At 34.4% G+C, this 21,598-nt stretch overlaps 2 protein-coding genes across 2 annotated transcripts; one reads left to right on the forward strand and one right to left on the reverse strand.

Annotated features, from left to right (window-relative positions):
• Positions 1-880: 880 nt before the first annotated feature.
• LOC145582540 (protein argonaute 4-like) lies at positions 881-5,997 on the forward strand. Its single transcript, XM_081639520.1, has 22 exons — positions 881-985; positions 1,106-1,311; positions 1,411-1,632; positions 1,726-1,859; positions 1,954-2,051; positions 2,167-2,264; positions 2,350-2,521; positions 2,604-2,720; positions 2,812-2,919; positions 3,031-3,090; positions 3,168-3,281; positions 3,426-3,591; positions 3,683-3,795; positions 3,881-4,009; positions 4,112-4,239; positions 4,329-4,397; positions 4,507-4,570; positions 4,676-4,787; positions 4,882-4,955; positions 5,417-5,511; positions 5,625-5,656; positions 5,756-5,997. Exons 1-22 carry the CDS (start codon positions 881-883, stop codon positions 5,929-5,931), a joined length of 2,592 nt encoding a protein of 863 aa, XP_081495646.1. The 3' UTR covers positions 5,932-5,997.
• Positions 5,998-6,985: 988 nt separating this feature from the next.
• LOC145582542 (ABSCISIC ACID-INSENSITIVE 5-like protein 2) lies at positions 6,986-11,972 on the reverse strand. The gene is made up of 4 exons (XM_081639521.1): positions 11,222-11,972; positions 9,784-10,902; positions 9,561-9,632; positions 6,986-7,420 (listed from the first exon to the last, which is right to left on the reverse strand). The coding sequence occupies exons 2-4, from the start codon at positions 10,645-10,647 to the stop codon at positions 7,340-7,342; spliced, it is 1,017 nt and encodes a 338-aa protein (XP_081495647.1). The 5' UTR covers positions 10,648-10,902; positions 11,222-11,972; the 3' UTR covers positions 6,986-7,339.
• Positions 11,973-21,598: the final 9,626 nt, after the last annotated feature.

The raw sequence follows: 21,598 nt of genomic DNA on the forward strand, positions 1-21,598 counted from the left end.
GGATCAAAGAGGGTCACATTTTATAGGGTCAATATAGGGTCGGGCCAATGCGGGTCGCGGGCCAATAATGGGCGGGCCTACAAAATATCAATTAAAATAAATATTGGACAAAGCCATTATTAAATACATATGAATACAAATTAATCTATATAATTATTTTTACATTATATATTTTCTTTATCAACTAAATTTGAAAAATATGTTGGCCCTATATTGACCCTACCCAATAAGGCCCTGTCCATTAATAACCCTGTCCATTAAAAGCCCTATAAGCTTGGCCCTGACCCTATTATCATTGGGCTACCCTGTCCAATAACCACCTCTAATCGTGACAGATAAATGAAAGTGATAATGGTTATTGGTTAAGGATTGCTGTGTTTTTGTTTGATGCTCGTGTATTTCACTTTATTTTACATGAAGAAAATAAATACAGTACATAAATAAAGTTCGATCTTTTCATATATACCTTAATTTGATCCTAAGGGATTGTATCTTAGGATGATTATGTTATTTTACCTCTTGGAAATGATACATGTTTATTGTGTGATGGAACTACCTCTAGCAAAAGTTTTAGAACTTACCTATCTCAAATGTCGTTTTGAACGTTTTAACACGAATCAAAATGGCTCTTAGGACTTCCAAAGCACACATTGATTGGCAAGTAGAATTACTGCTAGGCCATCTTTGGTGTGTGTATGTATGTGCAATTCTATGCTTGCTGTTCGTGTTAATGTAATAGTTATATAAATTGTTTTCTCGATATTGTCTTCCCTAATAGTATAAGCATGTGAACTTGTGTAGTATAGAACATTTATGGTGTTTGTTAGATTGTCTGTGGTAGGAAATGGATGCTCCTGAACAAAAGCAGATACGAGTTCCTATGGCGAGGCCTGGCTGTGGATCAAAAGGACAAAAAATTCGACTATTAACCAATCACTTCAATATCAAGATTGCCAATACTGAAGGCTTCTTCTTCCATTACTCTGTATGTTTCATCTACATAATTTCTTAACATATAGTGACCATGTTGTATAATAATGTTGTTGCGAAAATTGCAACATTTGAAACTTCTAGTGTATTATGTTATCTCTACCCTTTCCTCTAGGTTGCCCTCTACTATGAAGATGGAAAACCAGTCGAAATGAAGGGTGTAGGAAGAAAAGTAATGGACAAGATCAAAGAAACATATAGCTCTGAGATGGGTGGCAAGGAATTCGCCTATGATGGTGAGAAGACCTTGTTTACTGTCGGTTCCCTCCCAAGAAAGAAGTTGGAGTTTACTGTCCTGCTCGACAAGGTCTCATCTGAAAGGTAATTATTGATGCCTTTCTAAAGTAATCAAACTGCTTGAGAGCTTATTACTTTGATACAGTGCTTACATTAGTACTATAAAACATCATTATATTGTAGGGATGGTAAGAGCAGCCCGGGAGGCAATGGAAGTCCTAATGAGAGTGATAAAAAGAGAAGAAAGCGCGTGTCTCAAAGCAAGACTTTTAAGGTGGAGATCAGTTATGCAACCAGAATTCCAATTAAGGCAATAAGTGATGCTCTCCGTCGTATAGAATCTGAGGACTTCCTTGATGCTGTCCGGGTCCTGGACATAGTACTGAGGCAACATGCTGCAAATCAGTAAATTCAAATTTCTTATGCCTTGTTCTTTTTTCATATTTTTGTCTAATCTTGTATGTACTAATTTACTGATGTTCTCTTTATATTTTATAGGGGGTGCCTATTGGTGAGACAATCATTCTTTCGTGATGATAGGAACTCTGATGTCCTTGGAGGGGGTGTCCTTGGTTGCAGGGGACATCATTCAAGTTTTCGAGCTACTCAAAGTGGACTGTCTTTGAACATGGGTAAGTGTTTTCATATATATGGTTTTATAACGCATATTGGTGTTTGGAACAACACTCATCCTTAGTTCTTCCTTTGTTGTGACCTTGAGAACAGATGGGACGCTTACTACAATTGTTCAGCCTGGACCACTGATAGATTTTCTCCTAGCCAACCAGAATGTACAAGATCCATACCAGCTTGATTGGGTTAAGGTAAGAATGGAACTACGAGTGCTTCTACACTAGTCCATACTGTATAGGGACTATGTTTTCATTTGAGGGGTTCTGAATTTCTGATAAGTGCTACTTGTCATGGCGCCTTGTATAGGCTAAGTGCACTCTGAAAAATCTGAGGATAAGAGCAGAACCTGCCAATATTGAGTGGAAAATCTGTGGATTGAGTGAAGAAATTTGCAAAAGACAGAGGTAAGAGTTATCCATGCTAGCTCTATTCTTTGCTGTATGATGTTCTTTCAAATTTAATCAGTGTTCTGTGGAACGTTGTCTGAAGGTTCACACTAAGGAGGGGATCAGCTGAAAGAGGAGGAGAAAATTTTGAGGAAATTGAACTGACAGTCTATGAATATTTTGCACAACAACGAAACATAAAGCTTCGGTACTCAGGAGACTTTCCTTGTGTTAATGTGGGTAAACCAAAAAGGCCGACTTACATACCAGTCGAGGTGATAAACTTGTACCATATTTTTTGTTGTCTTATCCATATAACTCTATCTTACTTGAACTGTTTTGTACATTTTTGTGCAGCTGTGTTCATTGCTTCCGCTACAAAGGTACACTAAAGCACTTACTGTCCAACAGCGATCTTCATTGGTAGAAAAATCAAGGCAGAAGCCACAAGATAAAATAAGGACTCTCACAGATGTATGCCTTGCAATCTTTGTCTTTAATTCATTACCACATTCTCATATCTTTGCCACATTTTGCTTATGTTTGCGTCTTGGCTTCTTGCTAGGCAATGAGGAGGAGTAATTATGCTGCTGAGCCACTCCTACGTACCTGTGGCATCACAATCAACAACGAGTTTATGCAAGTAGAAGGCCGTGTTTTGGCAGCTCCCAAGGTATCATTGCCGAATCCTCTCCTCCTGGGAAAAAACAAAGGGACATGTGTAGTTTTTATTAACCTCTCTACAATAATCTCTTGCATTTTGCCATTTTCGTTATTGTTGCAGCTGAAATTCGGTGATGGGGAAGATTTTCCAAGAAATGGACGTTGGAATGTAAACCGCAAGGTAGCTCACATTTTCTGTCCCTCAGTTCAGGCCTCTTTCTTCCCATCTTTTTAATGTTTGTTCTATTTTTTTTACAGAGATTTTCAGATCCCGTTACAATAAAAGACTGGGTGGTGGTGAACTTCTCTGCACGCTGTGACATACGCAACCTTTGCAGAGACCTGGTGAAGTTTGGGAGAATGAAGGACATTGTAAGTCGAACAGAATCATATACTTTGTGTGTGCCTATTGTCCAGCACATCTTTCAGAATAGTAGTATATTCAGCTAATAATGTCTGTAACTTCTTTTCTTTTCTTTTTTTTTTTTTTTTTTTTGTTTTCTTTCTATTCAGGAGTTCACTGATTCCCCAATGTGTACTTTTGAGGAAGATCCACAGTATAGACGAGCACCCCCTCCTGTTCGAGTGGACAAAATGGTTAATCAAGTGAAGTCACGACTACCTGGTCCTCCTAGCATTATTCTGTGTGTCTTTGCTGACAGGAAAAATTCTGAAATATATGGTCAGAAACTCATCATCATTACATTTGATAATGTATGCACATCATTTCTGTATTTTATGTTCGAAGTTGATTGATCACAGCTTCTCTACAGGCCCTTGGAAAAAGAAAGCCCTTGTTGAACTTGGAGTTGTTAGTCAATGCTTGGCACCTCAACGAGTTAATGAGCAGTACCTCACCAATCTTCTGCTTAAGATTAATGCCAAAGTAATACATGCTTCTTTCATTGCTTTTACTTTTGGATTTCATACTACTTTTGGTTTATATCTAATTATCTCTGACTTCCTTGCAGCTTGGCGGATTGAATCATCGGCTTGCAGTTGAACGTAACATTCCTGTGCTCATTGATAAGCCTATAATCTTCGGAATGGATGTCTCTCATGGCTCTCCTGGCCAGTCTGGAGTTCCATCTATTGCTGCTGTTAGTAGCACACTAAAACTCCTTAGCCTCCTCGACTCTCTCCTTTCACTGCTTGTTCAACTACTTGCTGCTAAAATGGATTTATGTTTCAAATACTTGCAGGTTGTGAGTTCTAGACCCACATCAATATATAAGTACAGAGCATCTGTCCGTTCTCAGTCCCCAAAGGTTGAAATGATCGATTCATTGTACAAGCCTTTGCCTGGAGGAGAAGACAGAGGCATTATCAGGTTATTTTCCAGTCTTTATCCATCAAACATCATTTTACTTTACTAACTAAACATTAGATATGCTTGATATTTATTTGCTTTATTAATAGAGAACTTCTGGAGGAATACTACAAAAGTTCAAAACACCCAGTTAAGCCATCACAAGTCATAATATTTAGGTATGATACCAGACTAGATTCAAAACACCCAGTTTACATACGGTGTGTTTATGCAATCTTTAGATCCCACTGCAGAGACTAATAGTTTTCTTCGCACATACACGATCAGGGATGGAGTGAGTGAATCACAATTCAAGCAGGTCCTCAACATAGAGTTTGAACAGATTCTTCAGGTTTGTTGCAAAAGTTCCCTAAACTGAGCAGACATATATGTTTTGAATGTTATTTGAGAATCATTCACATTAAATGCATTATTGCAAATTCACTTCATTTTGCAGGCATGCAAAGCGCTTGATGAAAGTTGGGCTCCTAAGTTCACCATAATCATTGCTCAGAAAAATCATCATACCAAGTTTTTCCAAGGAGAAAGACCTGACAATGTACCACCTGGTTAGCAAATCTAGCACACTTGCAATAAAATAAGAATCAGATTTCTCAAACAATTCAGAAAGTCGATGTTGGCCTTAATTGTTGCCTCTTGCAGGTACCGTGGTTGACAGCAAAGTCTGCCATCCTCTATACTACGATTTCTACATGTGTGCACAGGCAGGAATGATTGTGAGTAAAAAAAAAATTAATTTTTTTCAAAGTTTTTACTTTTCTTTCAAGTTTTAGGTTTTCATTAGCTCGTCTAGTCTTGATTCTTTCATTTGCATTATCATGAATTTCTTACTTGGACTTGATTTACAATTCGATGCTTTGATATGAATCATATGATCATGTTAGAGTTATGTTAAACTCGAACATTGGTGCAGAAATTGGTGCATGTTCAAGTTCTTGTTCCTAAATGAAGTGTCCATAACCACCTATGAGTATTGAAAAATGACAATGTAACACTTGAGGTATTGAGGTAAAATTGAGGAGTTTGTGTAAGATAGTGTTAGACTATTAATTCTATATTCTTATGAGTTCGTCGCTTCTGTGAATATTAGCAAGTAGTAACAGACATAATCACAGCATAAACCTTGCTACTGGAATATTTTCATATATATGCTCATATTTAGCGGGTTAAAATGTAGGGCACGAGCAGGCCAACTCACTACCATGTTCTGCTTGATGAGATTGGCTTTTCAGCAGATCAGCTACAAGAGTTTATTCACTCTCTATCCTATGTGTAAGAAGCTCTTGAACTTAAAAAGGTTTCAAAAAAAAAAAAGCAAAATTGTGTCTTAAGAGTTAAATATGCACAAGGAATCTAAATTAGAGAGTATACTTTAACACTTGCAGGTACCAGAGGAGCACTACTGCTATATCTATTGGTAAATCTTATTGCTAACTCTCGTATACAGTCGTTAAAAACATTAAAATAAAATAAATATACCTCATATTCACAACATGTTTATCTCATTTTCCTGCAGCTGCACCAATTCGATATGCTCATCTGGCAGCCACCCAAGTATCCCAGTTCCTGAAGTATGAAGACCTGTCAGAAACATCATCAGGTAATGGAAGCATGACTTCTGTTGGAAATCCTTCTGTGCCTGAGATTCCCAAGCTGCATGACAGAGTGTGCACCTCCATGTTCTTCTGTTAATTATACCTTTAAAAACAATGATCTGAAACATTAGCCCCTCAGTTTACCATGAAGTATGTAGGATATTAGGATAATTAAATAACCAATGCACAACCATCTCTATGCTTTTTGCTAAATTATGCATATGGATTTGGCTGGTAACACAGGTCTACAGGTCGTCGTTGATCACAACTTTTGGACTAAATTATCGGTTGACTATGTTCATGCAGTTTGTAATCTTTTGAATATCAAAAGACTTGATTGTAATTGATGCTTTTAGTCTGCTAGACTTTTTACAATGCTTCTTCATACAATAGATTCAACATGACTATCTGTTGCTTAGAACAAAGTCATACATAATGAGGATTAAATAGTCTTGGGTCCCAGCTATAGTAAAGTGCTTATTAAATGTGAGCAAAATAATTTGCCAAATACAAGTTTCTTATTTCAAATATGCTTCATTGCTTATGACATATTTACTCCCTCGTGGAATTAATAGTTGTGTAAACTATAATTTTTTAAAGAAACATGTTTTTAAAATTTGATATGACATCTTAAGATCACTGTGGAAGAGTAAAAGGAGACAAATATTAAATTAATTTGTAAAATCATTGTAAATTGGCTTATTATGGTCTTTCAATCATCTAATGTAAATTTTGTGTTGGGTTGGGTCAATTTCAATTCAAGTCATGTAATCTTAAGTACAATTAGTCAACAATTAATAAATGTATGTCGTATAATTAAAATAAACAAATCATTACCAGTTCACCACTGCCTAATAAACTGCTCTGCTATCTCAATTGAAGAAAAAATGAATACATGGATAAAGATGGGAGTGCAGGAGAAACAACAAATGGAACTTCCAAAGTACAGCTTAGATGTGATTTCATTTATACAAACTGATTACACATATTTTACAGCCAATTTACCAGTAACTATCTAAATGATGGAAGGCGCGTCTCACATACAAGAAAATACAAATCATGAACCAGAAATTAGCAATTCAAGCAATAATCAACATTTCGACCAAACAATAAAACAAGACAACTATGAGTGAACATTAGCTGCATTCTAAAATTTTCTTTTTTCCTTTTCTTGCAACTCTCTTAAGATTCGTTTGATACTTAAAATGTACATACACAGGCTACTCACAAAGGAATAGAAGAAACTGGTAAAAAATAAATAAATAAAAAGGAATTAAAAAAGAGAGGAAAAAAAAACCAAGGAAAATCGGCAGCAGTTGCAGACTAGGAGAACTGCCGGATTTATGAGAAAGGGGGGAGAAGTAGAAAAGTTACAAAGATGAACAATCTGACATCAAAGATGCAGACAGTCCAGGACAACAGTTAGCTTTGCTCGTTAAACGCTATAAGGTCGTACACTTTTTTTTCCACGGCTTTGCATCGTACAACTGCTCATGAACAAATCGCTAGAGAGGTGCTGAGCTTGTTCGTCGGAGCTGGTATTTGGGTTGAGGAGGGGGAACACTTGGCAGGGCCTTCTCCACCTCCTGTCAACAGATAATCATCATAAAGGGCAAAGGAAGGATCAGTCTAGAAAAACACAACTTAGTACAAGTTTTTGAAATTAATCATGCTCACATGAATCAAATATAGTGAATAAAGATGATAACTTAAAACTACACATCTAGCAAGATATGGACTGATGTGGTTCACAGACTTGTTACAAGCCATTTATTAAACAATCATCTAGTAAGATATGTTGAGCTAGAAGGTAGTTGAATTCAAGACTCGTGGTGGCTAACAGCCCTGATCTAGTTTATAGCCAGCTGGGCTGCAGGGATGGAACCCAGGCTTGGACTGATGTGGTTCACAGACAGGTTACAAGCCTTGGCCAGGCTGATTCAAGAGGGCCTAGATTCATCAATTTGCTTTATAGACCGGGCTAGCTAGGTCAGATTTAGAAGGCATGACCCAAAACCCATGTACTGATGATCCAAGGTGGACCTTCACCTGGTCTGGGAGTTTGGGCAAGGGAAAACCCAGCCCATTAGCCACCTCTATCATGACCTTACAATGTCATCAAAAATCACAAAATGCAAGATGAATACAGTATATGAAATAACGACTAAGTATCATTTAACATGAGACGGTATTGAACTATAGATACTAGTCAGCATTCACTCAACCCCTGTTAACAATTATTAAACATATTAGTCGGCGCTTTGAAAGCACAGCCAGTCAGCCATAACTGATACAGAGAAGAAGAAGAAAAATATTATCATGGGATGTACTTTCACCCAAGAGTTACTAGAAAAAAAAAAAAAAAAAAAAGCTACTCCAGAACCTACAATCAGCCTAGAGGCTATAAGGGGAAAAGGTAGCTTGATGATTGGCAATACCATGTTTATCAAAGAAAAACATGCAAGCAAAGGGCAACTTTGTTGCTATGAGACTGACTTTCTCCAGGACATTGCATGCCCAGCTAAATGCAGAGTGAATTAATCACCCTTACTGATGTAAGTAGCAAACTGAAAAAACTATAAAGATGTCTATATCCATTATTATATATAAAAGGAGCACTCTTCAGAATTTTTGCAAACATACTACTCTTGTGCTCAACTGCTCAGTCACACGGCTTACACCATATATGATTGTCTAGTAAATTCCCGTCCATCCAACCAAAACCAAACAAACAACAGAAAAGAAAAAAAAATGATATGGGAGTTACAGAAAAATTAGGGCTAGGGTGAGGCTAGAAATGCATCTCTTATAAGGAAATCTGATAAACTGCTTCAGATACAATTTCATTATGAATTGGCCATGCACAGAAGCCAAAGAGTATGCAGGTGAAAAGCCTAAAAGGCTAATCTCAATGATAGTGAGTTAGAGACACTAAGTATATATTTCAGACCAAAACTCCCCAACCAAGAAATCATAAAATTTCTAAATCAACAAGCCACTGTTTTCAAGCCATATCAGCCAATGAACAAGTATGGAGTAATATTGGTTTAATTTGCCAAGACTGAATATATTTTTTTGGCAAGTCATCTCATCTGCCTTTATATGAAACACTGAGTCAGAAAATGTTATTTCAAATAGTTGAATCCTAACCTTTGAAATTGTTTAGACACTCTAATTAGATCCAGATAATTGCTTTCATCCATCTACTGCCTAAAGAATGCAACTAGCTTGTGATTTGCCAATCAAACTGCAAACTGCAAACTGCTCAAAGTATCATCTAGTAAGATATCAAAATCTAGCCATACAAAATGAATGTTTATTATTTTCTGACTACACACCAACTGTTAATGTGAGCTATCAAGTACTACATCAAAGATACACTATTACAACAAATTTTAAAAGTGGAGACTCTACCACAAGATTATCCAATAGAAGACCGAATTTCCCTCACTTTAAGAGAACAAAAGGTTTTGTGTGAGACCGGACTCACGTGAGACCGGGCTCAATAACAAAAGTCCAATAAAAAGGCGCGGGCTAACTAAACCCGATCGCGAGGCCCGCAACACCAAAAACATGATAGTGGACTCACGTGAGTCCGTCTCACCCAAAACTTTACCTTAAGAGAAAGGGATTGAGATAGTACAACTGCAGCACTAGTATAAAATAGGACCTTTTAAAATGCAAATTTCACAACCATGAATACTATAATATGGTAGCAGAACATACCCTCATTCTCCGTAGCCTTTCGTTTTCCTCTTCTAGCCGTTGAACTTTGTTTTCCAACTCGTTGGTATAAGCCTGTCCACCATAATCACAACTTTATCATGAGAATGGAGGATCAGAGACAAAGTAGAAACAAAATTCTAGCAATTGGATAACAAAATGTAAGACAGGAACCAAAATTTATACACATGCAAAGCAAAATTAGAGACAATAATCTGTATTTAACCTGTTTCCTGGCTCGCGAACGTGCAGCAGATTCTCTATTCTTAATCATTCTCTTCTGCCTCCTCTCTACGGTCTTTTCAACCACATCTCCCGTAGCAAGCCTCTTCCGACCAATTGCCTGAGTATCGGACAACGTTCCCATCAAAGGAGTAGTTGTAACAGCCAATTGAGCATCGGGGTAAGCTGTATCTGAGAGAGCTCCGCCACTGACAGCAATAGGTTGAGGGACATGATGTCCTGGCATAAACATTGTCATCATACTATGCTGTTGCTGCTGTGGAAGTAGCTGGTAAGGCATCCACTGAGCATGTTGCGGAACATTCGAATGTCGTCCAGAGTTTGGATCAATACCCCCCAAGTTACATTGAACAGCACTGCTAGTATCATTCTCATTTCCACCACCACCATTACCACCAGCTGCATCAAGAACAATCCCAGCTTGAACCAAGAAATCTTCCAATGTCATCTCACCTAGTGTATTTTGCCTCTCAGGATTCCTCTCCTTCACCTGCTGAATCTCCCTCCAAACTTCATCAACCGTCTTCTTACTTAGATCCCGAGACAGATTAAAACTCGATTGTCGATTAAGAGACGCCTCCCCAACTCCCTGGTTAAGATTTTGAGCACCATTATCAACATCATTACTACTACTTCCTCCAACAGTCTGGTTAGACTCCACTGTCCACACATTCCTAAGAAGCTCATCTAGATTCATACTACTTAAGGGTTTCCCCAAATTTCCCAACTGATTTTGTACCTCATCAAGTGTAAGGCTATACAATGAACCTTGTCTAGATAAACTTGGAGGCTTTGGTACTGAACTATCACCTATACCACCTTGAGATCCCATTGTTTGAGTACCCATTCAAATCACACACTTCATAGATACTTATATATATCCATCTACAACACCTATCTATATATCTCTTTACAAAAACCCGAAACCCGGTTTCGCCTTCGCAATCTCAATCTCAATCACAGACACAAACATAAACCCTATGTATTTGGCAATGCAAGATAAACCCTTTCAATCAAAAATGACAAGTACTACAACATACAATTGAGGAATCAACAAGAAAGGTCTTGTGAACAACACATGCAACCCAAATTAGCTGCTTCCCTGTAAAGGAATCACACATTAAACATTGAAACATTGTCTAAAAAAGCTAAGAAATTAGGGTTTAAGGGGGGAATGAAAGACAACAAAAAGGAGAGTTTTTGGGGGAAAAAAGAGGAACCCAAAAACCCCAAAAACCATACACAAAAAGAAGAACCCCAGATCAATAAATTAACACAAATATAGAATCATAGTACTGTATAAAATTATTAATATTATTACTACTAATTTTAATAATTAACAAAAATAATCAACATTTAATACACAGTCAACAACAAGAGCTTAGATAATTTAAGAGAGAGAAAGATAGAGAGATACCCACCAGATAAATTATTAAATTAGTCGTTAGAAAATCCCACCAGAATCACATTCTGCCATTTGAAGCTAATTTATTTATACAGTGCACAAGATCATCATTATAATGAGCAAAAAAACGAAATTTTTTTTATATTTAAATAGAAAAAAGTTACCCAGACAAAATTAGAAATTACCCAGAAAAATTACCCAAGTAAATATGGAAAAATCCCATTAATTTGTGAAAAAGACACTACAGTTTCTTCATCTAAAACAAGAAGAATTTGGAGAGAGGAAAAGATTTTTTTTTTTTTTTTTTTTTTTTAAAAAATTTGGGGATTAAGAAATTGGAAGTGGAAACAAGAATTATAACCTAAATAGGTAGTAGTAATAAAATAAATACCAAAAATAAAAAGAAGATCAAAAAAAAAACAGAAGAAAACAAAAGGAGATTTTAGTGTGTCAAGTGAAAGTGTTGTTGGGATGGTAGGGAAGAGAGAGAAACAGAGGCTTCGACAGAGCAAAACGCCGCAAGATCAGATCTGGTTAATAATTTTTTTTTTTTTTTACAATTAATTTTCAAAGAAAAAATTAATCCGATAATTAATTGTAATCATATAATTAAAATCATAAAATACAAAGGAATTGGAAAAGAAAAAAAAAAATTGAGCAGTGTTATGTTTTGCTGCTGCACAGAACTTTAAAGGGAGACTGGGGACCAATTTTTATTTTTTACTCCGTATTTTCTGAGCAGAATTGGACCCATATATTATACATTCCACCATAAGTCCATAAATTATGTTTATAAATTAATGTTTATAGTTTTTTTTTTTTTTTTTATAGTTTTCAAAACAAAAAATATTAATGTTTATAGTTTATAATGTAAGTATGTAATTTTTTTACAACATTGTAAAATATTTGTACTATCTCCGATTTTTTTTAGTTGTAACTTTGGAATATTTTATATCTCTTAAATAATACCCTAAAGTTGCAACTAAAAAAAATCGGAAGTAGTATGTTGTTTTCATGTTATACGGAGTAATAATCATAAAGAATATTCAAGAGTAGAATGAGAATAATAGGTTTTACGAGTAATTTTACAGTAGAAAAAAAATATATATGTTTTCCAATTAAGTTTTTCGATTGTTACTTTGTGTTCTTGACTTGTCAGGATTTTGGCGCATGTTTTAGGTTAATGTTCAATTGTTCATTTTATTATACTTATATGTACTTTTATTAAATTTTTGTGTTCTTCAAATTGAATTATGTATAAGTTTTTGGTATTATCTGCTTCGTTATGAAGGAGAAGAAAAAACACATTATTTGATTTTTATTTTTTGTATAATCTACATCTATGAATTGTATGCTAGCTTTATACCGATTAGCATACTAGTATGATTCACATCATGCTTTTCAATGCATAAATTGGTATATAAACAAACAAACATCCCTAAATCAAACTAGACATACTTTATTTACTTCTCAAGCTTTAGTAAAAAATTCAACAAGCGAACTAAAATGAAATTTGCTATTAGGGCCTGTTCTGATTTATTGAACTGAACTAAATTGTTTATGAGAGAAGGAAATTAGGAAGTGAACTGAACTGAACTGATTAGAACTGAACTGAATTAAAATTAAGCTGAACAGAACAAGCCACAACTCTAATTTTTTTTTTTTTAAAAAAATAAGGTAGTGATATATTATGACTAAAAATACAAAACAAAGATCGCTAATAATATTTTGTTAGATTTTTTATCTAAATTTATTATAATTGAAACCAACATAATTTTTTATTTTTTTTCTGGTCCCAGGGGAGAAGAACCCTATCAAGCTGAAACCTCTCATACCTCCTCTCGACCCAGGTTAATTTCACAATTGCTTGGTTGTAAGATACAAATGTTGCCACTAACCAATCTTAACTTAGTACTTTTTTTTTTTTTTTTTTTTAAGGTAAGGAGAAATCTCTTACAAATAAAGGGGGAAATTAGGGATCTCACTTGCTTGGGTGAGAATCAAACCCCTCTCTCTAGTACAGGGGTGAAAGGAGGGCGTTCAGGCTTCAACCACTAAGCCAACCTTGATTCTCTTTTGCTATCTTTAACTTGGTACTTGTGTAGCATACTCATACTCTAATTTATTCTCTAATAATTCTAAAACTCTCTCCGTTTTTAAATACTTACTCCACTTTTCATTTCTGACCTTTAGACACTTGCTCTATTTTCTTATTTGAAAAGTTTTTACAATATTTAATTAATTTCTCTTCACCTAGTGGACCCAACATAAATCCTATTTTATTAATTTCATATTCTCTCCTTCAATTCTCTCCACTAATTTTGTTTTATACAATTTTTTATTCCTTCACCCACCCCACTATTTTCATATTTTATTACCTTTTCCAATTTCTCCTAAAATTCTATCATGAAGAAATAGAGTAAATATTTAAAAACAAAGGGAGTATGATACATTAGGGAAAAAATAAATAAATAAATGTTGAGTCTACGTATATATAAAATCAAATGTGGGGTACAACGTATTTATTCTGATATTTTAAAACAAAGTTAGTTTAAACAAGAAATAATTCACATATTTTGTATTTTTATTAAAGTCACATCATAACTCTCCCTCTAAATGCGTGTAACACTCTGAGGTGCTGACAAATGTTGAGCATGTAACATTCCAACTCTTCAAAAGTGGACACTGGACCCCACCCCCACCATGTTGGGCTGCAATTTATGTCTTCTGAATTTATTACCTCAATATATGGGCCAGCCCATTGTTTTGCATACAAAGCCCATTAATACACTGTAATTCACTAATTCTACTTTGCTTCCTTGTTATTCCAATTTTATTTACACATTAATGTTATTCTCTTCGTCCCTTAAAAATTATCATATTTTATTTTTGATGATATCTAAAAGTCAAAAATATATCTTAAAGTATACATTTAAAGTTACATAAATTTGATATTTTAACAGTCTGTTCTGATTTACTAAAATGAACTGAATTAAACTGAAGTGAACTGAACTGAAATAAATTATTTATGAGAGAAGGAAATTAGGAACTAAACTGAACTGAACTAATTGGAGCTGAACTGAAATTAAGCTGAAAAGAGCAGGCCCTAAGAGTAAAGAAAGAAATCTAATCAAATGTGATATGATTATATTCATGGTCAAAGTTTTAAAGTTTGACGCTCTACAGAGTAATCTTTAAGGGACATGGAGAAATTTTTAAAAGAAAAGCTTCAAATATTACAAAAGTGAAAGTGTTGCAACAAGAAAAAAATTGAAGAAAGTATAATTAATAAAATAGTGTATAGTCTGAGTCCGAAATCATGATGAGTCGAATATAAGAGGTTTTTTTTTTTTTTTTTTTTTTGGGATTAAGGGGATAGCAAAGATCAATTCACTAGAGGTTATTGTCTCGTTTCCTGATCTATAGGACAAAAGGATAAGAAGTAATACGTTAAAAAGACGATATAAGTTATGGACATTTCATAAAATTTTTTGAACATCTTGACTTGTGAAATTTAGTTCTAAGTTTTTGGATATTTTACAGACGTTTTTGAAAATTTCATATAATTATTAGACATTTGTGTTTTGGATTTTTATGCATCATCCAATTAAAATTTAAAAAAGAAAAAGAAAAAAGGTCATGTCAGAATTCAAATGAAAGTAACTATACACCAAGCCAATAGAGCATACTAAAATTCTTAAGACCTTATAAGTTTAAATATTAAACACACTGAAAAAGATACACAACAACTCTAAGCTTTTTACAAATTAATTTAATATATTAAAACAGACAAGTAGTCACATATCTTTGACTCAATTAAAGTCGAATAAAAAACGTGTAGAGTCACTCTTAGATCGAGAGAAATATATTAATCTCATTTAATTAGTTATTCAATAACATTAAAGTTTATGTATACTAGCTTTCAAAAAAAAAAAGTTTATGTATACTAAGTTTTAACCTTTTATATAACAAGAGTACTATATTAGGTTATTATCTTAAATATTTGATTGAATTATTACCAAAAAAATACAACAAGACAATATATAAAGCAAAGCTCACTAAGAATAAGATGTTCTACACTCACCATAATTCATCACCTAACATTAACTTTATTAAGATCGAGAAGCAAATGTTTATCTTGAATAAATTAATCAATTAGTTTATTATACTTTGAAATTAGCATCCAAATCTCACATATAAATCTTTTTCCAAATACCAATTTAATTTGATCCTAATTATTGGTGCTTTAATTATTCTTGTGACATATCCAAATTATAAAATCATTTCATAGGTACGTAATTAAATCTTGTCGATCGAAGACATTGCATAAACTTAACATAAGATTGATCATTGTACAAAATTATTGCCAAAAAAGCTAATTTGTTTCCTTATTTAGCCATTAATAAGCAAGGGAACAAATTACTCCAAACTCTATATATATGTCCATACGATGTAGCATATTTTTTATTTATAAATACTAGGAATCAAGAATTGCACGTGCCTGTGTTTGTGGCTACCCTTACTCATTTACTCATGGGCTCACAGAATATTCCCAAGTAGTAATTTTTTAGGAGCCACTAGATAAAGGTAAACTAAAGGTGACATTTAACCATAAAATAATTAATACAAGAAATAATAATAATAATAATAATAACCTATGTGTAGTTTAAAAGTGTAAATACCTAAACTGCCCGTTAAAAAAAATAAAAATAAAAATAAAAATATTCGATAATACAAGAGTTGATAAGTTTTGAAAATAATTCGAGGGTGTTTGGTATGTGGGATTTGGGGGTGAGATAATCCCAATTGAAAAAAGAAAAAAAAAAAAAAGTCTAGTTTGTTTGGCGGGAATGGGAATAAAAAGAGGTTTAGGAATTGGATATTTGGGGGTGAGTTCCTATCATTTTATTACAATAGGAAGGGTAGGTAATAAATGGATGGGAATGGGAATAAATACAAAATAACATTTTTGCCAATAATAAAAAGATTGAAAAAGTAATGTTTGTAAGGGCATTTTTGTCAAATTATTATTTATTCCTTATATATTCAATATTCCCACTCACTATCCAAACACAAGTTGTTTGTTTGTAGGAATAAATGGTAGGATAGGGATTACTATTTTCATGTATCATATAATCCCTTGTCTGTTTAATGGGAATTGTTATATCCCATATAAAAAGGATAGAAATTTTAAAAAAAGAGTTATTCCTCTATGCTTATAACAAGGGAGATAGCCGGACAAGTATAAGGTTAGAAGATTAATTAAATTGAAAAGCGAAAGACAATTTTAACCATAATAAAAGGGAAGGAAGAGGAGAGGGGAGAAATTCTAGTAAGGATAGTTAAGTAATTTTACTACTTATCTCAATTTAATTCCCAAATCATACCAAATAATGGATAACATAATTTTTATCTTTATTCCACCTCCTAATTTTCTATTCTTATCCTCATTATCCATATCCTTGTTGTAAATGCCCCGACAACGTATTGACATATTTTTATATATTCCAAACCATTAATTCTCAATCTCATTCTTACCTTTTAATTCCCAAACTCTCATTCTCACATTTCAAACGCCCCGTTCGTATATAATAATGATTAATAATTTTTAAAAGAAGTAAGGTAGTAATGCCCCCATTCTTTTGAGTTGAATTGAGAAATTCAAAAGAACATGACCTAATTATATAAAGTTCAATAAAATAAGATGATTAATAATATTTATTGGAAAATCTAGTAATTATTCTAGCTCTAAAAATCTCATAATTATATGATCAACCTAGGAAGGGAACAAGATTGTAGAGTGACTAGCTAATAAAGGCGTGCTTCAAGCTAGTTAAGTTGAGTTGATTCAAATTTTCCCTTTAAAATTGGGAATTGTGGGATGATTCTTAAATTAAGACATTCTAAGCATCATTCTACCATTGTTTCTACTTTATTTCTTTGGTAAAGGTCGAAGGATTTGAACTTGTGACTAGTCGAATATCATATACAACCCACGATTTTTATCACTAAGTTAATATCTCTTTAATTCCTCAAACTACTTGTATCTGTTAATGTGTACCAATTGGATTAGATAATGTGTTAGGGCCTGTTCATATTTACTAAATTGAGTTGAACTGAACTGAACTGATTGGAGCTGAATTGAACTGAACTGAACTGAACTGAAATGAATATTTTATGTGAGAGGGAAATTAAGAGCTGAACTGAACTGATTGGAACTGAACTGAACTGAACTGATTGGAGCTGAATTAAACTGAACTGAACTGAAATTAAGTAAATGTGAACAGACCCTTAGTCTATTTGACCAATCGGCAAAAAATGAGAATAAATTTTATTATGCCCCAAAATGTCTGCCCACTATCTTTTTTATAAATTAGAAAATTAGCAAAAATAATAATACATCTCGATAATAAAATATATGGTGTAAGGAATAAATATTTCTGATGGGAACACAAAGATCTGAGTTCAGCTTTTCTGAGTTGGCTATTCATGGGCGTGAATATAAACGTTGGTGGTCCACTAAATTAATTGAATTTAATACTTAAACAGTACTGTACTTTACTATTTTTAGGCTTTATTTTGTTTTACCAAAGTCATTAAAATTAGGAAAATATGTACTACCTGCTTATAACTTATCTTAGGAATCTGCCAAAATTGTATTACCACTACTAAAAGTAGTAAAATGCTCTAGTTGCCTTTTTTGGGATGAACTTAAACAATGAACTACCACTTTAAAAATAATTTTAAATTATTTTATTTCTCTTTCTATCGGTTTTCTCCCCATTCTCGGTCCTCCCTTCTCACTGACTACCATTATGTCTTTTTTATTATTTGCTAATTACAATTTTATTTGTTGAAAGAAAAAGACGATAGTCTGTATATATATCTCGAGAGGAAGAGGGGGAAAAGGGAAAGTAACAGTCAAAAGTAAGAGAGAAAATTTGTTAGGAACAGTGAAAAAAACCAAAAGAGTTGATTATGATAGTAAAATTGTTAATAGAAAAAACTATCCATTAAGTTATGTTTGTTGACAAAAGTAATGATTTTGGTTGATATAAACTTATAAAGTTATAATTATAAATGTAGTGGTGTACTGGTGTTAGTTGTTATCACAAGAGGTCTTTAATGTTGTGTTAAAGTGGTTGATGGACATAATAGTGTGATGATCAATGACAAGGCAATTAATTCAACTAATGAGATTTTAGAGATGAAGTTGGAAAGAATCAACAAAAAATGACAAGAAAGAGGTTTGAGTTAAGTTCGATTTGTATTACTTTCCAAGAAGTATCCATTTCATATTGAAGTGAAGATAAAAGATAATACGGAAGAACAAATATAAACGCAGCCAAGGGCACCCTCCTGCTATGCCCTCCCTCCGACCTCCAACTTAGCCACATTGGTTGTAATGCTAAGCCTTCTACCTTCGAAGTCAAGCCACCATGTGCCACTCTCCTGCTATTTCCCTTGACCGCAATAGGGGTTTCGAATAAAGGGAGTTTGACATTCTCTAAGGCTTCTTAACAATCCTACTTGGTAGGGAGGGAGCTTTATTAGCATCCCTCTTCTAAGATTAATCTGAGTCACTCAAAACAAGGTCCTTGAAACGTCTAGCCTTGATGGCATTCTCAAGTCTCACCATCCCTGTAGACAAAGAAACACAACATAGCAAGACTTGATAGCTCACACCAAAATTGTCCAACCTCAACCTCCCTCAATCAATGCCAAAGTCCTTGCCATCTACCTACCTGAAATGAACCTTCTGCTTAACAAGCTCAAATATAAGTATTCCTGCAATGGTACGAAGGAAGCCACACCGTCCTCCATCTCTTTATCATCTTTTGTGGCACCTCAAGTGCCTTGAAATATCCCCTTCTTTCTCAAAAAGGACATATTCATAGCCCTTACAACAGAGTAGACTACCTCAACACCGCCTTCTTCCATCTCACGGTACTCTGAAACTACACTTTGAAGCCAACTGGTCTTCACATCAAACCCTAACCCTGCCACAATTATCTCACCATGAACCCCGATAGCATCCTCATCAGCAACCTTATGTACACGAGAGGCTACATTTGGGTTAAAATTCCGCTGCTTAAAGCAGCAAGTTCTATTACATTAGACAACAGCTCATCATCTGCTTCCCGTATCTTCTGCAATCGGCTTTGTTTCTTCAATTTTGTCTGTCTTCATGGTTGTCCTCGGTCATAATTTGTTTGAGAAACTTTTTTGGAATAGGAAGCTAATTTCTGAACATTGTAGAACACGCTGAGAGTTTTCTTCTGTTATTTTACTGGCCATCATATTTACTGGGCCAATTAACCAAACTTTTCAAACAACTAATGATTTAGCATCTAGGTGATGGTAATATTGAGAATTTTAAGGGTAATAAAACAAAAGAGTTCCTAATCCGTCCTATAAGTGGTTCATTTGATGTACTTCTAATTAACTAAAAAATTGAGTCTTGCATATATCCTATTGACCCCTAAATTCATCACAGAAAGAAGAGTAGAGGGGAGTAGATAAACAATTAAACATGACAATAGATCAAAGATGCAATAGAAAAATCAGTAACAAAATGACTGCACATTACATTTGACTAGTAGCCTTGAAAACAACATTACATAGACACCAGCACTAGAACATTTACAACAGCCACCAATACAAATATGTGTGATTCGACATTTCTTGCCAAAATCTATGACCTGATCTTTACAACTCTTCAGGAGAACATTGTATCAACTGCTAGTGAGGGTATCCTCAGTCTTCAGAAGGGCATTAAGCCGAGCAACAACACCCTGCCTTACTTCATATTAACATAAACCTATACCTTCACAATACTTGGACATGAAACAATAGCTACACAAACAATATGCACCAAATTTACTTTAACAATAGTCCTGTCCACCAGAACACTTCAGCGATGAACAGGAACAGAAACCTCTTTCAAACACTCTTAAACTTGGACAAAAGAGAAGCAACAACTGACAACGTTTTAGCACACAAATAGTCATTTACTCATCGAGTTAAAATGCATCCTAAAATACAACGGGAACAAAATGTGAGATTTGTCTGATAAATGTAAGTTTCCCACAACATTTCAAACCCTAGTTCTAGTCATGCAAATACCAATGCCCACACATTAAAAAAAAAACTATAATAATAGTAGTGAGGTCTCATTTACACTGGTCAACAGTGTACCTGCAGTTCATCAAGCCCCATAGCTAACATATAAAACTAACAGAGAACTCCTCCATACAGGGGTTTCAGGAGTGATGTTCTGATCAAACTACTCAAATGACGCTATTTCATTGTCAAAAAAAAAAAAAAAAAAAAAAAAAAAAATCAACCCCGTTAGGAAGAGTAACAAGAAAAGGGGGAAAGGTACCCTAGCAGATGCACTAGTGCACTACACATTCCTCACTGTTTAAAGAATACAGAATTTAGATACTCTGTACAACAAATAATACATCCACACATGATTACAAGGTTCTCTGGCTAATAATAAATCATGGCTTATATGGCATAAGGTTGATTTGGTCTTCGGAAGACAAATTTTTCTATTTACAGAAGTCGAATGTATATGGTGTAGCACAAAGTGTAGAATAACAAAGCAGAGCACGAAAAAGACGGTAAATCTGCAGCGGCACAAATGGCATGGTTTACCCTAGACAGAGTAATAAATAGTTCTGTAGTTACTATTAGCCCACAAGTATTGGCCAAACCCAGTCAGATTTACACCTAGAGTTCAACAACCTGGAGACATCTTTGATCACTTTGTGGAAAGAAATAATGAATGGAATCAAATATGGAAGAAGCGCAAAATGTAAATGCACTTTGGGATAAGCTCAACACAAGAGCCCAATAAAGTATCAGGCAGAGCAGTAAAAGGCATTTTATCAAATAACCCAAACCTATTATCAGCTTTAGCTAGAGGATACTCAGAGAAAGTTTTGCCACAAAACCACTATTAAAAGCTGAAACTGTGGGTTGAGAGGAGGGGGAAGGGCTAATGCACAGAAAGCAAGCCAGAGGATTATCTCAATGACAGATAGCTATATTTTTTATTTTTTTAACGTGAGTCTCAATGACAGATAGCTTCACTCTTAAAGCTTCAAATCACAGAGCCAATTACTAACAACTTCCCAGAAAAATATCAGAAAAGAAAATTGACAGCTTAAACTTAGCACTAAACATGAAAGACTTAGAGATACCTACGGAGTACGGACTTGCCTTTATGGGATGCACATGCACTGCTAATTTGAGAGATACAGTCCGCGGATTATCTCTTGTTGGGCAAATACATTGCAGAAGACGTTCATTATAAACTAACAATCAACAACTTCTATGACTAAAACCCCTATTGGTTTTAACTCTCAAGAATTCACAACTGCAC

The sequence above is a fragment of the Chenopodium album genome, chromosome 15 (genome assembly GCF_948465745.1).
Source record: "Chenopodium album chromosome 15, dcCheAlbu1.1, whole genome shotgun sequence".
Classification (NCBI taxonomy): Eukaryota; Viridiplantae; Streptophyta; class Magnoliopsida; order Caryophyllales; family Amaranthaceae; genus Chenopodium; species Chenopodium album.

What these genes read in the sequence shown, in the direction of transcription:
- LOC145582540 (XM_081639520.1), top strand. Translation starts at nt 881, where the DNA reads ATGGCGAGGCCTGGCTGTGGATCAAAAGGACAAAAAATTCGACTATTA. An exon ending in GAAGACAGAGGCATTATCAG is followed by an intron (nt 4,240 to 4,328) that starts GTTATTTTCCAG and finishes CTTTATTAATAG; the next exon opens with AGAACTTCTGGAGGAATACT. An exon ending in AGTTTGAACAGATTCTTCAG is followed by an intron (nt 4,571 to 4,675) that starts GTTTGTTGCAAA and finishes TTCATTTTGCAG; the next exon opens with GCATGCAAAGCGCTTGATGA.
- LOC145582542 (XM_081639521.1), bottom strand. Translation starts at nt 10,647, where the DNA reads ATGGGTACTCAAACAATGGGATCTCAAGGTGGTATAGGTGATAGTTCA. An exon ending in GTTCGCGAGCCAGGAAACAG is followed by an intron (nt 9,633 to 9,783) that starts GTTAAATACAGA and finishes TATGGTGGACAG; the next exon opens with GCTTATACCAACGAGTTGGA. An exon ending in AAAGGCTACGGAGAATGAGG is followed by an intron (nt 7,421 to 9,560) that starts GTATGTTCTGCT and finishes ATCTGTTGACAG; the next exon opens with GAGGTGGAGAAGGCCCTGCC.